Source organism: Salvelinus alpinus, chromosome 15 (assembly GCF_045679555.1).
Source record: "Salvelinus alpinus chromosome 15, SLU_Salpinus.1, whole genome shotgun sequence".
NCBI classification, from domain to species: domain Eukaryota; kingdom Metazoa; phylum Chordata; class Actinopteri; order Salmoniformes; family Salmonidae; genus Salvelinus; species Salvelinus alpinus.
This window is the reverse complement of record NC_092100.1, coordinates 33930853-33945893: the sequence shown is the minus strand read 5'-3', so window position 1 is coordinate 33945893 and position 15041 is coordinate 33930853. Positions and strand designations below refer to the sequence as shown.

Sequence of the window (15041 nt, the reverse complement as noted above, 5' to 3'; positions counted from 1 at the left end):
TAGCTTTCAGCAGTTTTATTCTTCGGCTGTTCGAGCACACATTCTTTCCTTGAGGCTTGTTGTTGTCACGACTTCTGCCGATGTTGATGCCTCTCCTTGTTCGGGCGGTGTTCGGAGGTCGACGTCGCCGGTCTTCTAGCCATCGCCGATCCATTTTTCATTTTCCATTTGTTTTGTCTCGTTTTCCCACACACCTGGTTCTCATTTCCCTCATTATGTGTTGTGTATTTAACCCTCTGTTCCCCCCATGTCTTTGTGTGGTATTGTTTATTGTAAGTGCTTGTGCACATTTTGTTTTACTGGTGCGAGTCGGGTTATTGTGCCCATACTATGCTGTTGGTTTAACTATTAAACTGCTCCGGCTATTATCAAGTTCTGCTCTCCTGCATCTGACTTCCCTGCCACCAGATACGCACCCCCTACAGAATACCACACCATCTACATGGAGTCAGCAGAAGCAGGTGCCCCTGGTATGTGGATAGAGGAGCGCGTCCAGGAGCAAGCGACGATGATCCAACATCTTGGCGTCGCGATGGACCACGTCGTGCAGACCATGGACCGCTGGGAGAGACAGTTCCTCCAACGCCCCCACCAGCACAACAGTGGTTACCACTACTCGTCCCTCCAGCGCCCCCAACAGCACAACCGGGGTTACCACTACTCGTCCCTCCTGCATCCGGTCCCAGTGGGATGCGTCTCGACCTTCCCAGGGAGTATGATGGGACGGCGGCACGGTGCCAGGGTTTCCTGTTACAGCTGGACATATACCTGAGCACCGTTTACCCGGCTCCCTCGGGAAGGGAGAGGGTGTCCGTCCTCATTTCGTGCCTCTTGGGGAGAGCTCTGGAGTGGGCTAACGCCGTATGGGGAGAAGGAAATACGGCGCTGGATGACTTCGACCACCCACCCGAGGGTAGAGCGGCGGGTGAACATCTATTCCACCTGCGGCAGGGGACAAGGAGCGCACAGGAGTTCACTTTGAACTTTCTGGACCCTGGCCGCCGGAGCAAGATGGAACGACAGGGCCCTGATCGACCATTATCGCTGCAGTTTGTGCGAGGACGTCCGTCAAGAGTTGGCCTGCAGGAACACCACCCTTACTTTTGACCAGCTGGTGGACCTGTCCATTCGGCTGGATAACCTGCTGGCTACCCACGGACGTCCAGATCGGGGTCTGTCGGTTCCATCCCCCAGCACCACCACTCCGATGCCCATGGAGCTGGGAGGTGCTGCGCTCAGAGAGACCGGAAGAGGTTCCATCTCGTGCGCCATCTGTGGCCGCAGAGGTCACACTGCCGGTCGGTGCCGGGTTGGTTCCTCTGGGAGTCGAGGCAGCAGGCAGGGCACTCTGGTGTCCCCTCAGGTGAGAAGGCACCATTCTCACCCAGAGCCCTCTATTGCACAAATGTTTTTGTTCGTTACATTTCCTGAATTTTCCCCGCATTCCCAGCATAAGGCGCTCGTCGATTCAGGCGCGGCTGGGAATTTTATAGACAGATCATTAGACTTTAGTTTAGGGATCCCCATCGTTCCTGTAGGAATGCCCTTCCCAGTTCACGCCTTAGATAGTCGACCATTAGGGTCAGGGTTGATTAGGGAGACCACCGCTCCTCTGGGCATGGTGACGCAGGGGGGTCACACGGAGAAAATCAGTCTCTTTCTCATTGACTCTCCTGCGTTTCCAGTGGTGCTAGGTCTACCCTGGTTAGCTTGTCATAACCCCACTATTTCATGGCAACGGAGGGCTCTCACGGGGTGGTCGCGAGATTGCTCGGGGAGGTACTTAGGGGTTTCCATAGGTGCTACTACGGTGGAAAGTCCAGACCAGGTCTCCACCGTGCGCATTCCCCCCGAATATGCCGATTTGGCTCTCAATTACCACCCCATCGACGGGGGGATTGTGCGATAGATCTCCTTGTAGACGCCGCACTTCCCAGGAGTCACGTGTATCCCCTGTCACAGGCGGAGACGGTGGCTATGGAAACATATGTCTCCGAATCCCTGCGTCAGGGGGACATTCGGTCCTCCACTTCACCCGCCTCCTCGAGTTTCTTTTTTGTGAAGAAAAATGAGGGAGGTTTGCGCCCGTGTATTGACTATGGAGGCCATAATCAGATAACTGTGAGGTACAGTTACCCGCTACCTCTAATCGCCACGGCGATTGAGTCAATGCACGGGGCGCGCTTTTCACCAAACTTGATCTCAGGAGTGCATACAACCTGGTGCGTATCCGGGAGAGAGATGAGTGGAAGACGGCTTTCAGTACGACCTCAGGGCATTATGAGTACCTCGTCATGCCGTACAGGTTGATGAATGCTCCATCAGTCTTCCAAACATTTGTAGACAAGATTTTCAGGGACCTGCACGGGCAGGGTGTAGTGGTGTATATTGATGACATTCTGATATACTCCGCTACACGCGCCGAGCATGTGTCTCTGGTGCGCAAGGTGCTTGGTCGACTGTTGGAGCATGACCTGTACGCCAAGGCTGAGAAATGCCTGTTCTTTCAACAGTCCGTCTCCATCCTATTTCCACCTTGGGGGTGGAGATGGAGAGTGACCGCATTTCAGCCGTGCGTAATTGGCCGACTCCCACCACGGTAAAGGAGGTGCAGCGGTTTTTAGGGTTTGCCAATTACTACCGGAGGTTTATCCGGGGTTTTGGTCAGGCAGCGGCTCCAATTACCTCACTGCTGAAGGGGGGACCGGTGCGTTTGCAGTGGTCGGCTGAGGCGGACAGGGCTTTTGGTCACCTGAGGGCTCTGTTCCCTGTGCTTTCTTCTCGAGGAAGCTCAACCCGGCGGAGCGAAACTATGACGTGGGGGACCGGGAGCTGTTGGCTGTCGTCAAGGCTCTGAAGGCGTGGAGACATTGGCTCGAGGGGGCTAAACACCCTTTTCTCATCTGGACTGACCACCGCAATCTGGAGTACATCCAGGCGGCGAGGAGACTGAACCCTCGCCAGGCAAGGTGGGCCATGTTTTTCACCCGTTTTGTGTTCACCCTTTTTTACAGACCAGGTTCCCAGAACGTGAAGGCAGACGCACTGTCCCGGCTGTATGACACAGAGGAGTGCCTGGTGGCGCCGGTAGTGTGGGAGCTGGACGCAGACATTGAGCAGGCGTTGCGTGCAGAGCCCGCTCCACTCCAGTGTCCTGCTGTGCGTCTGTATGTTCCGTCTGCTGTCCGTGACCGGTTGATCTATTGGGCCCACACGTCACCGTCCTCTGGTCATCCAGGCATTGGTCGGACGGTGCGCTGTCTGACTGGGAAGTACTGGTGGCCCACTTTGGCAAAGGACGTGAGGGTTTATGTTTCCTCCTGCTCGGTGTGCGCCCAGTGTAAGGCTCCTTGGCACCTGCCCAGAGGTAAGCTACACCCCTTACCCATTCCACAGCGGCCATGGTCGCACCTGTCGATTGATTTCCTGACTGATCTTCCCCCATCACAGTGAAACACTACGATCCTGGTTGTTGTGGATCGTTTCTCTAAGTCCTGCTGTCTCCTTCCTCTGCCCGGTCTCCCTACGGCCCTACAGACTGCGGAGGCCTTGTTTACGCACGTCTTCCAGCACTACGGGGTGCCTGAGGATATGGTGTCTGATCGGGGAACCCCAGTTCAATTCGAGGGTCTGAAGGGCGTTCATGGAACGTCTGGGGGTCTCGATCAGCCTTACCTCAGGTTTTCACCCCGAGAGTAACGGGCAGGTGGAGAGAGTTAACCAGGATGTGGGTAGGTTTCTGAGGTCCTATTGCCAGGACCGGCCGGGGGAGTGGGCAGCGTTCGTGCCCTGGGCAGAGATGGCCCAGAACTCGCTCCGCCACTCCTCCACTAACCTCTCCCCTTCCAGTGTGTATTGGCATCAGAGTCAGACCGAGGCTCCTGTGGTGGACGACTGGTTCCGGCACGCGGAGGAAACATGGGACGCCGGCCATGTTCACCTTCAGCGCGCCGTGCTGCGCCAGAAAGTTGGCGTAGACCGTCACCGCAGTGAGGCACCGGTTCTGGCTCTCGACCCGAAACCTGCCCCTCCGCTTGCCCAGTCGGAATCTGGGTCCGCGGTTTGTGGGGCCATTTAAAGTCCTGAGGAGAGTGAACGAGGTTTGTTACAGCTTCCCCCCAATTACCGCATTAACCCCTCGTTCCATGTGTCTAACCTCAGGCCGGTGGTGGCTGGCCCGCTCCAGGAGTCTGAGGTGCGGGAGGTTCCTCCGTCCCCTTGTGACATCGAGGGGTCCCCGGCGTACTCCGTTCGTTCCATACTGGATTCGAGACGTCGGGCGAGGGAACTTCTGGGCCCAGAGATGCTGGGTTCCGGTGGAGGACGTGTTGGATCCTTCAATGCTGCGAGAGTTCCACCGTCTCCGTCCGGATCGTCCTGCGCCTCGTCTCCGAGGCCGGTGTCGACGCGCTGCTGGAGCCGCGCATCAAGGGGGGGTACTGTCACAACTTCTACCGAAGTCGATGCCTCTCCTTGTTCGGGCCGGTCTTCTAGCCATCGCCAATCCATTTTTCATTTTCCATTTGTTTTGTCTCGTTTTCCCACACACCTGGTTCTCATTTCCCTCATTATGTGTTGTGTATTTAACCCTCTGTTCTCCCCATGTCTTTGTGTGATATTGTTTATTGTAAGTGCTTGTTCACATTTTGTTTTACTGGTGAGCGTCGGGTTATTGTGCCCATACTTTGTATTTCTTATGCCGTTGGTTTAACTACTAAGCTGCTCCGGCCATTATCAAGTTCTGCTCTCCTGCGTCTGACTTCCCTGCCACCAGATACGCACCCCTTACAGTTGTAGTTCGGTAGTCAAAGTTTACGCCCCTTCGTCGGTGATTGGTCAACAGTAAGTGTTCTTTAAGTGTTTGTTGTCATTCAAAGACAGGCGACTAGTTTTCATGCAAATGTTTTCACTTGAAAAAAAAATTATTACAGATTTCTTGAGTTATCTTAGATTATTTCTGACTATTTTGAGGAAGTGTACTGGCTGATACAGCGTTTCATGGCGTCGGAGAAGATGGCTGACGTTTTCCTAACCAACTGTTTTTGGTTCATTATTTTGTGTTGTTTGTAACTTATTTTTTAACTTATTTTGTACATAATGTTGCTGCTACCGCCTCTTATGACCGAAAATAACTTCTGGACATCAGAACACCGATTACTCACCACGAACTGGCAGAAGCCTTTTTTTTCCTTTAACGAGTCCAACGAGCCCGACGTGAAGGACAAGGACATACTGCTTTCCCGGGAAGAGACCCAAATCCCCGTAATTTGCGTGAAGAGAAGGCAGAGAAAAAGAGGTCACATCGTCGGATGTGGCTGGGCTTGCAAACCATTACAGACTACAAAGAGAAGCACAGCCGAGAGCTGCCCAGTGACATGAGCCTACCAGATGAGCTAAACTACTTCTATGCTCGCTTCGAGGCAATTAACACTGAAACATGTATGAGAGCACCAGCTGTTCCAGACGACTGTGTGATTACGCTCTCCGCAGCCGATGTGAGTAAGACCTTTAAACGGGTCAACATTCACAAGGCCGCAGGGCCAGACGGATTACCAGGATGTGTACTGCGAGAATGCGCTGACCAACTGGCAAGTGTCTTCACTGACATTTTAAACCTCTCCCTGTCCGAGTCTGTAATACCAACATGTTTTAAGCAGACCACCATAGTACCTGTGTCCAAGAAGACAAAGGTAACCTGCCAGAATGACTACCGACCCGTAGCACTCACGTCTGTAGCCATGAAATGCATTGAAAGGCTGGTCATGGCTCACATCAACACCATTATCCCAGAAACGCTAGATCCACTCCGATTTTCATACCGGCCTAACAGATCCACAGATGATGCAATCGCTATTGCACTCCATACTGCCCTTTCCCACCTGGACAAAAGGAACATCTATGTGAGAATGCTATTCATTGACTACAGCTCAGCGTTCAACACCATAGTGCCCTCAAAGCTCATCAATAAGCTAAGGACCCTGGGACTAAACACCTCCCTCTGAAACTGGATCCTGGACTTCCTGACGGGCCGCCCCCAGGTGGTAAGGGTAGGTAACAATACATCCGCCACGCTGATCCTCAACACAGGGGCCCCTCAGGGGTGCATGCTCAGTCCCCTCCTGTACTCCCTGTTCACTCATGACTGCCCGGCCAGGCACAACTTCAACACCATCATTAAGTTTGCCGATGACACAACAGTGGTAGGCCTGATCACTGACAACGATGAGACAGCCTATAGGGAAGAGGTCAGAGACCTGGCCGTGTGGTGCCAGACAACAACCTCCTCCTCAACGTGATCAAGACAAAGGAGATGATTGTGGACTACAGGAAAATGAGGATCGAGCACGCCCCCATTCTCATCGACGGGGCTGTAGTGGAGCAGGTTGAGAGCTTCAAGTTCTATGGCGTCCACATCAACAAACTAACATGGTCCAAGCACACCAAGACAGTCGTGAAGAAGGCACGACAAAAACTATTCCCCCTCAGCAGACTGAAAAGATTTGGCATGGGTCCTCAGATCCTCAAAAGGTTCTACAGCTGTACCATCGAGAGCATCCTGACTGGTTGCATCACTGCCTGGTATGGCCATTGCTCGGCCTCCGACCACAAGGCACTACAGAGGATATTGCGTACGGCCCAGTACATCACCGGGGCCAAGCTTCCTGCCATCCAGGACCTCTATACCATGCGGTGTCAGAGGAAGGCCCTAAAAATGGTCAAATACTCCAGCCGCCCCAGTCATAGACTGTTCTCTCTTCTACCGCACAGCAAGCGGTACCCTAGCGCCAAGTCTAGGTCCAAGAGGCTTCTAAACAGCTTCTACCCCCAAGCCATAAGACTCCTGAACATCTAATCAAATGGCTACACAGACTATTTGCATTGCCCCCCCCCCCCTTTATGCCGCTGCTACTCTATTATTATCTATGCATAGTCACTTTAATAACTTTACGTACATGTACATATTACCTCAATTACCTCGACTAACCGGTGCCCCCTGCACATTGACTCTGTACCTGTACCTCCTGTATATAGTCTCGCTATTGTTATTTTACTGCTGCTCTTTAATTACTTGTTACTTTTATTTCTTATTCGTATTTTTTAAACTGCATTGTTGGTTAGGGTATTGTAAGTAAGCATTTCACTGTAAGGTCTACACCTGTTGTATTCGGCGCATGTGATACAATTTGATTTGATTGATTTGATTTGAAGAGGGACAAACCGCTTTTTGTCGTTTGAAGGTATTTTAAGGGAGTATGTGCGCACAGATGTTCACTTTCGCCTAGTTGAGTTCTGCTAGGAGCAAACCAAACCTATGTATGCAGACACCTTTAGTACAGTCTAACGCCTTGATGCTGCGTTTGATCAAACTGATCAAACGCAGCATCATCTGGATATGTGTACAACAAAAGTTCAACATTCACCTTCTGCTACCGTTTCTGTCAAGCCGTCTGCGCATACAGTTTTACGCATACGTTCGAGAAATCCAACGTATGCACCACACAGAAGGCACTGCAACACAATGCTTCAAGGCCAACGCAACGTTGCATTTGAAATTAATGTACTTCTGGTGTACCACCAAATGCAACTGCACTATTGGTGTGATCGAGGCGTAATGCAGGTTAGTGATACTGTGTCAGCTGTCCAGCAGAGGGCAGTGGACACTAACTCACCGTTCCAGGCCGTGGCTCAGGGACAGGGTGGTTGTAGGTGTACCACTGCTGGGTCTCCCGGTTGACCTCCCGGTAACGGCCGTTGAAGGCCTTCTCCACCTGGTCCATGGTGAAGGCACACACTGCTGAGCTGCCAGAGGCCCCTTTATACCTGGGATAACACCACACAGCAGTTAGGCTGCATCACATTCCTCTTCCCCCAAGTCATCCTATTCTTTACTCTGACAGTAGTGCCGAACTAATATAAAGTACGTGATCAATAATGTCTCCAATACACCATAGACGAACAGAGGGAATGGAGGTGTGGCTGTTTTCCCATGACTGGGTCAATGATAATCTGCTATAAACTGTATGGAAAATGTTATTGAGGAGATGAGTGTAATACCAATATTTCATTACCCAAATCAATAGAAAATCCTGCACACTCTTGCATATGTACTGTATGTCTTAGTGACAAAGTGTTTCCTCACCACTGTGAAGTGAAGACCCCATAGAACACGGTGTTCTTCCAGTCTTCTGGGCTGGGCGTCAACACAAACATGTCCTGGATGATGTTGAAGGGGAAGCCATCGTCAGGCAGCGAACAGAGGAGCTGTGCTTTTAGGAAGGTGGTCCATTTCTTCTGCAGCACCCTCTCTCCTCCTTTGTCACCCTGTAATACAAATCAGAGCTTTGTTACAGTATATGGACCTGCAGTCACAGTAACCCAGTGTCCAGTAGAGGGCACAAGCATGTACGTTTAAACTGTAAACCCAGTAGTTGAAATGGTGAGAATGCATAATAATCTGATGTCATGGCAAACAACTTGCCTAAATATTATTATGGTTTACATTCTGCCTGGTATACATGTTCTACACCTGTTGTATTCGGCACGTGACAAATACAGTTTGATTTGATATATGTAATGATATGTCTGAAACATTATTCTCCCCAGTTGTTTACCTCGAAACGAGGCACTGTTTGAATTGGCAGAAATGAGAACCAATATTGTAAAACCACTAGACTGAGTACAACGGATGGTGGCTATAACACATCTCCCCTGGGGCAGTGGAGTTCTAGGTCAAGAAAACAATATAAGACATCACAACTGGATGGAAGAAAAACACTGGGGCACTGGGGAGGCCAAATGCTTTTCAGTGAGAGAGCGAAAAGGACACTGCTCACACACAATGCCTCTCCACGGACACTACCACTCTGAACCTGTGCCCGTGGCACTACCCTGCCTGGTGGTCTGTGGTCATCTATGGGAGCATGATACTTGGTTGGCTTGAGAAGCTAAAAAAGCAGCACAACTTTTCCATTAAGAAATTACTCATTCACTTAGATCACTCCAACCTCTGCATGAAAGATATTATTTGTGAGCCTTACAGCTATGAATGCTGTACATATACAGATAGCTGAATGTATAGGGAATGTGTGGGGACATACAACTGAAAAAAGGAATATAATTGTCTGTTTACATTCACTTGAGTCTGTGGCTCAGAGTGCAGCAATTACTCCAATTCTTGTCTGGGACATAGATCTGAGGAGATTGAAAAGACTGAGGGAGGAACGGTAAGTCATCTTCACAGAGCACTGTTCAGAGGACTAAAAAGAAACCAAAAGAAGTCTAGCCTACATAACCCAGAGCCCTGTAAGATGTGCCTTCATCTGAGTCCCCCTCTGCCCAACATTAATCAGAGGAAATAACATCAGTGAATGGTAAAGGGAAATGACACGTGACTAATGCTGAGTTTCAGAAGCAATTACTTGCTGTATTAACCCAACCAGATAATGAGCTACATGTATTCCCTGCTCTGCTCCCCTGGGTCTACCTAGTTATTATTAAAACCAGAGAGCGTGTGTACCTAAAGTCTCTCCTTCTGAATATTGGACTGAAAGTGCTCAATTCATTAATCCCTTACATAAGCCCCCCTTTCCAACACGCAGGTACTCAGGGCCAGGTTGAATTTCCAGAGTTTCTGTAATAACAGTAATACCAGCTTGTTGTGTTTTTCTGTTTTCTGCACAGCTGTATACATCCACAATGCTCCACCCATCAAAAGTTTTATTTTCAGTATTATTGTAATTCTGTATTTTTGACAATGCCTTGTCTACAGTTTCACCAACACATATTGCACCATCCAAACCTTTACAAGAAGAATTCCCGAACAAATATAAGAATAATATAAGATAAGAAAGTCCAGGAGCTGTAGCTAAGATACTCTGTACTCTGAGTTCAAATCTCCCCTGTGATTGGCCTGCACACCACCATCCTGTATTTCATTTTAGAGGAGAATCAAGGGTGTGTCCTGCAGTCTCACTCTAACAGTGGCAGACACACTGGTTACCATTTGACTGCCACTCAGTGTCAAGACATACACCTGCAGACAGCTACTGTAGAGAAGCCTTGCTACTTGCAGTCTGCAGAGCCTGGGATGTATAGGCAGTCAACATCCTATTACTAGAAGCTGTCTGCTGCCTGTTTGAAAAATATAAACAAGGGAAAATATCCCTCCATTGGAACTGCAATGTATGGGGCCTCTTAAAATGCAAAAGATGCCTGTCGCTGCTAAGTGTAGACTGCTTTAATGAGTTTAGCTCGTATGGCCGAGGTGGAAATTAAATTAAAAAGGCACGGAAGCAATTGAAATGACTTGTGAGCTGGCCCCAAAGCAGAGCTCTATTTCACATCTCATCATGGTAAATATTTTCAAATTAAGTTTGATAATAGGCTTTGGTGGACGTTTGTTTGTTATATGCGGGAGGACAAGGTGCTGCCTGCAGGAGGACTTAGTCACACAGCTCCTCCCTTCATTGTATTCACCTCACTCTGTCCACTCTGGCAGCACTGCAATGGTACTGCTTATCTCTTCATAAAACGAAAAAGGAAAGAAATGCAATATTACAAGATGCTTTCCCGGAAGATTGACTGCTGGAAATGCAAAGCCTGGGAGGAGGGGTGTTGCCCATAAAACTGTCAGCTAGTATTTCACACTGTGTTTGGATTGGCCATACTACAGCTGGGATAAACAAGAGGCCATGACCATGCTGTCAAAGTGAGGGCAGATTCTCTGGTCACAGAGAATAGAAGAGGTTCATTAAATTATTGTGAAGAAGAAGTATCACTCAACAATAGACCGGTGGTAAAATGTTTGGAAACCATTCCTTTCAGGTTCAAATTCTGGAAACTGAAATAAAGTGTTCCGGCTGCTCGTAGTACACCCTTGTCTGCAGGTAAGTGCAGGAAAGAGGTGGAAAAGGAGAAGGCATTTTAGGTCTGCTGTGAATCCTAGCTGAATGCTAATATTTGCTGAAATGTGATAAGAGTGGAGGAGGGCCCAAACAGGGGGAACTCACAGGAGGAATGTTTTTCTGTAACACAAACCCCTGTGTCCCTCCCCCCCTGTGAAACCAACCACTTCCACCCTTAAATCCCCCACCTCACACACACATGCATACACCACATAGAAGTGTACACACACACACTTCTCCCACTCTGATAGAGTCCATTAAAGTGTGTCTAAATCGGTGGGGTTGAGGAGAGCCTTGCTCAAGGGGAAAAGACACTCTTTAGACAGGCCATCTCCGTTGAAGCGTCACTCACCTTACACACGCGAGCGATGCGTGACACAATGGTTTTGTCAAAAAAATCGAACTCTTTTCCCGCTTCGCTGAAGAAGAAGTAAATCTTATCGTCGTGGCCTACTGGGTTGCCTTCGGGCAGGCTCTCCTGGATGTAGGCAGAGCCCACAAAGGCTGGGTCTGGAACAACAACAAAGAAACCACAGGGTGAAATGTAAACCTAGAACTATGCATTCTAGTACACAGACATGCCTTTTACATCCACAAACGTCTTCTGGTGATTCAGTGATTTTGCAACAGGAATTGTGGTAACTACTGCATGTTGAAATTAACAAAATACCATGGAAACGCCTATAGTTCTTCAAAGCTACGGTCATTTTCATTTATCATGTCCAGCCTGAGGTCTTCAAATACTGATTGTATGTTTAGGGGAAAACTATTTATGCGTGTATGTTTACCTTATCAGCCAGCTTCATATACAAACAGTAGACCATGACATGAAGCAGTTACCAGATAGCTTGAAGACCTGAACTTACCTTGGAGCCAGTTCAAGGAGTTTTCTGTTTTCAGGGCAGCGCCTTGGCCCAGGCTCTTGTAAATGATAGGTTCATTTCCTTGGAAATTACTGACTGTACCAGCATACAGTTCTCCATCTATAATGTAAGGAACGATAAGATGAAGACAAACAATATCTGGACCTAGAGATGGAGCCTCTGTGTCACTCATAACAAACCCTGGAATCTAGAAGGGAAGGGTTGTCTGCTAGTATATTTACAGTATGGAAGACACTAAGGATGGTAAAATATACATTGCAGCTACTGTATATAAAATATTTTATAATTGATAAATCAGTAATTAAGTATGTCTACATTATGTCTATTATTTTTATGTATGTATTGACTTGTATACAGTATGTATTGCGTACACAGTCTTATGGAAGCCAAACATATTTCCCTAACAGTAAATAAGTGACCCATATAGTGAACGTACCGGCTATGATGGCAGTGGACTTGTACTCAGGGTTGAAAGGGCAGCGGCTGCGCCCGTCCTCTGTCACTATCTCTCCAGTCTGGCTTCTCACCAGGGTGAAGTCAGCTGTGTTCTGGAGAGGACCCAGAGAGAAAGAGAGGATGAGGAGAAGTAGGGCTGTAATCTACACTGACAATTCCCACTGCCTGCTGGCCACTCTGTTCGCTACTACAGCGCTGTAGTAGAACCACCAATTTTCCCACGGTTGCACACCAGCCGCTGAAGCTAATTGGCAAAATTATTTGGCTAACTCCTCCCACCTGCGAACACACACAAGAGACACCCACATCAAACCACACCGGGTGTTACACAAATTACACAATGTAAATGTTCGTGTTGCACAACTTTTAGTTGTCTCATTAAATGCTTTCAATATTTGTATATGAAAATGTATAGATGGTTTGAAGTTTTTAAGTCATTGACATTTGAAGCTATTGACCGTTTAAAATATTGTCTGATGTACATTGTGCAATTTACTGATGGCCACTAACCAGCCCTATAGGGATATCGAATGTCAAACCAAATTGACCATGGGCATTACAATCGTGTCACGTGCAGCTGCGCTCCGAATGTATGATTATGTGGGTGCTGCCATCTGTGGGCAGGATTGAAATAAACCCAACCTGTTATGCTACCCTTCATTTTTTGCATTATCTTGCAAATCTCACTTTTGGATGAGACTGACTTTATGACCAAATTTATCTTAAATTCACTTTGTAGTACATTTTTACACTATAATAAATATTATGCCACATAGGCCATTTTTAAATGAGAAATAGCTTTTAGGGGCCGTCGCTCTTTAAGTAAATGTTATTATACAATTCCTTTTAAAAGCGATCTGGTGATGGGGAAGATGAGGAGTGCTGCTTACAGAAGGAATGGACATAACTTTGTATACTGTACTTTATATCTCTCTGTGTGGGCTGAGACTCAATGGTTGTGATAAGAGAGACGCTCGGGAATCCTGGTTCACAACCTAAAGTTCAGCCAAGATACTTCCCCTCCTCCCTTAATGTCCCCCCCCCCCCCAAATTGAAGTAGTACAAGGGGGAAAGGGACACACATTTAAGATGTTCTTTGACTGTCAATATTTTTAAATGGAAATGTCAATGTTATTCTGAATTGCCTCAGAGACTTGTCTGCTCCATCAGCAGAACACTTTTAAAGATGCACTTCCTCTCAAATCTGTGTGTTCTAGAACGTCTTCATACAACCCAGAGCCACACATGCTCACTAAGCATCTGTAAGGGGTATAATTGGAATACACTGATTTCAGGTGGGAAAAATGCAGTCTCCAGGGGGATAATCGCATGGAGAAGAAAATAAGTACCTTGATTGACAGAGTGAATTACATGGCTAATCACATCTCTCGACAGCACACAGACATGGTGGTTCTCTCTACATCACACAGGCATGGTGGTTCTCTCTACAGCACACAGACATGGTGGTTCTCTCTACAACACACAGGCATGGTGGTTCTCTCTACATCACACAGACATGGTGGTTCTCTCTACAACACACAGGCATGGTGGTTCTCTCTACAACACACAGGCATGGTGGTTCTCTCTACAACACACAGGCATGGTGGTTCTCTCTACAACACACAGGCATGGTGGTTCTCTCTACAACACACAGGCATGGTGGTTCTCTCTACATCACACAGGCATGGTGGTTCTCTCTACACCACACAGGCATGGTGGTTCTCTCTACATCACACAGGCATGGTGGTTCTCTCTACAACACACAGGCATGGTGGTTCTCTCTACATCACACAGGCATGGTGGTTCTCTCTACACCACACAGGCATGGTGGTTCTCTCTACAACACACAGGCATGGTGGTTCTCTCTACAACACACAGGCATGGTGGTTCTCTCTACATCACACAGGCATGGTGGTTCTCTCTACAACACACAGGCATGGTGGTTCTCTCTACATCACACGGGCATGGTGGTTTTCTCTACATCACACAGGCATGGTGGTTCTCTACTTCACACAGGCATGGTGGTTCTCTCTACAACACACAGGCATGGTGGTTCTCTCTACAACACACAGGCATGGTGGTTCTCTCTACAGCATACAGGCATGGTGGTTCTCTCTACATCACACAGGCATGGTGGTTCTCTCTACAACACACAGGCATGGTGGTTCTCTCTACAACACACAGGCATGGTGGTTCTCTCTACAGCATACAGGCATGGTGGTTCTCTCTACATCACACAGGCATGGTGGTTCTCGCTACAACACACAGGCATGGTGGTTCTCTCTACAACACACAGGCATGGTGGTTCTCTCTACAACACACAGGCATGGTGGTTCTCTCTACAACACACAGGCATGGTGGTTCTCTCTACAACACACAGGCATTGTGGTTCTCTCTACAGCATACAGGCATGGTGGTTCTCTCTACAACACACAGGCATGGTGGTTCTCTCTACAACACACAGGCATGGTGGTTCTCTCTACAACACACAGGCATGGTGGTTCTCTCTACAACACACAGGCATGGTGGTTCTCTCTACATCACACAGACATGGTGGTTATCTCTACAGCACACAGGCATGGTGGTTCTCTCTACAGCACACAGGCATGGTGGTTCTCTCTACATCACACAGGCATGGTGGTTCTCTCTACAACACAGGCATGGTGGTTCTCTCTACATCACACAGGCATGGTGGTTCTCTCTACAACACACAGGCATGGTGGTTCTCTCTACATCACACAGGCATGGTGGTTCTCTCTACAGCACACAGGCATGGTGGGTCTCTCTACAACACACA

At 48.4% G+C, this 15041-nt stretch overlaps 1 protein-coding gene across 1 annotated transcript in view; it reads right to left on the bottom strand.

Moving 5' to 3' along the window:
- Positions 1 to 15041, bottom strand: part of LOC139539951 (semaphorin-4B-like) — a 102880-nt gene that overhangs the window by 6938 nt on the left and 80901 nt on the right. The window contains exons 6-10 of the mRNA XM_071343393.1: positions 12225 to 12336; positions 11771 to 11887; positions 11257 to 11414; positions 8141 to 8322; positions 7671 to 7821 (exon numbers count right to left, since the gene is read on the bottom strand). Of these exons, the coding sequence (XP_071199494.1) occupies positions 7671 to 7821; positions 8141 to 8322; positions 11257 to 11414; positions 11771 to 11887; positions 12225 to 12336 (720 nt within the window). The remainder of the gene's footprint in view (positions 1 to 7670; positions 7822 to 8140; positions 8323 to 11256; positions 11415 to 11770; positions 11888 to 12224; positions 12337 to 15041) is intronic.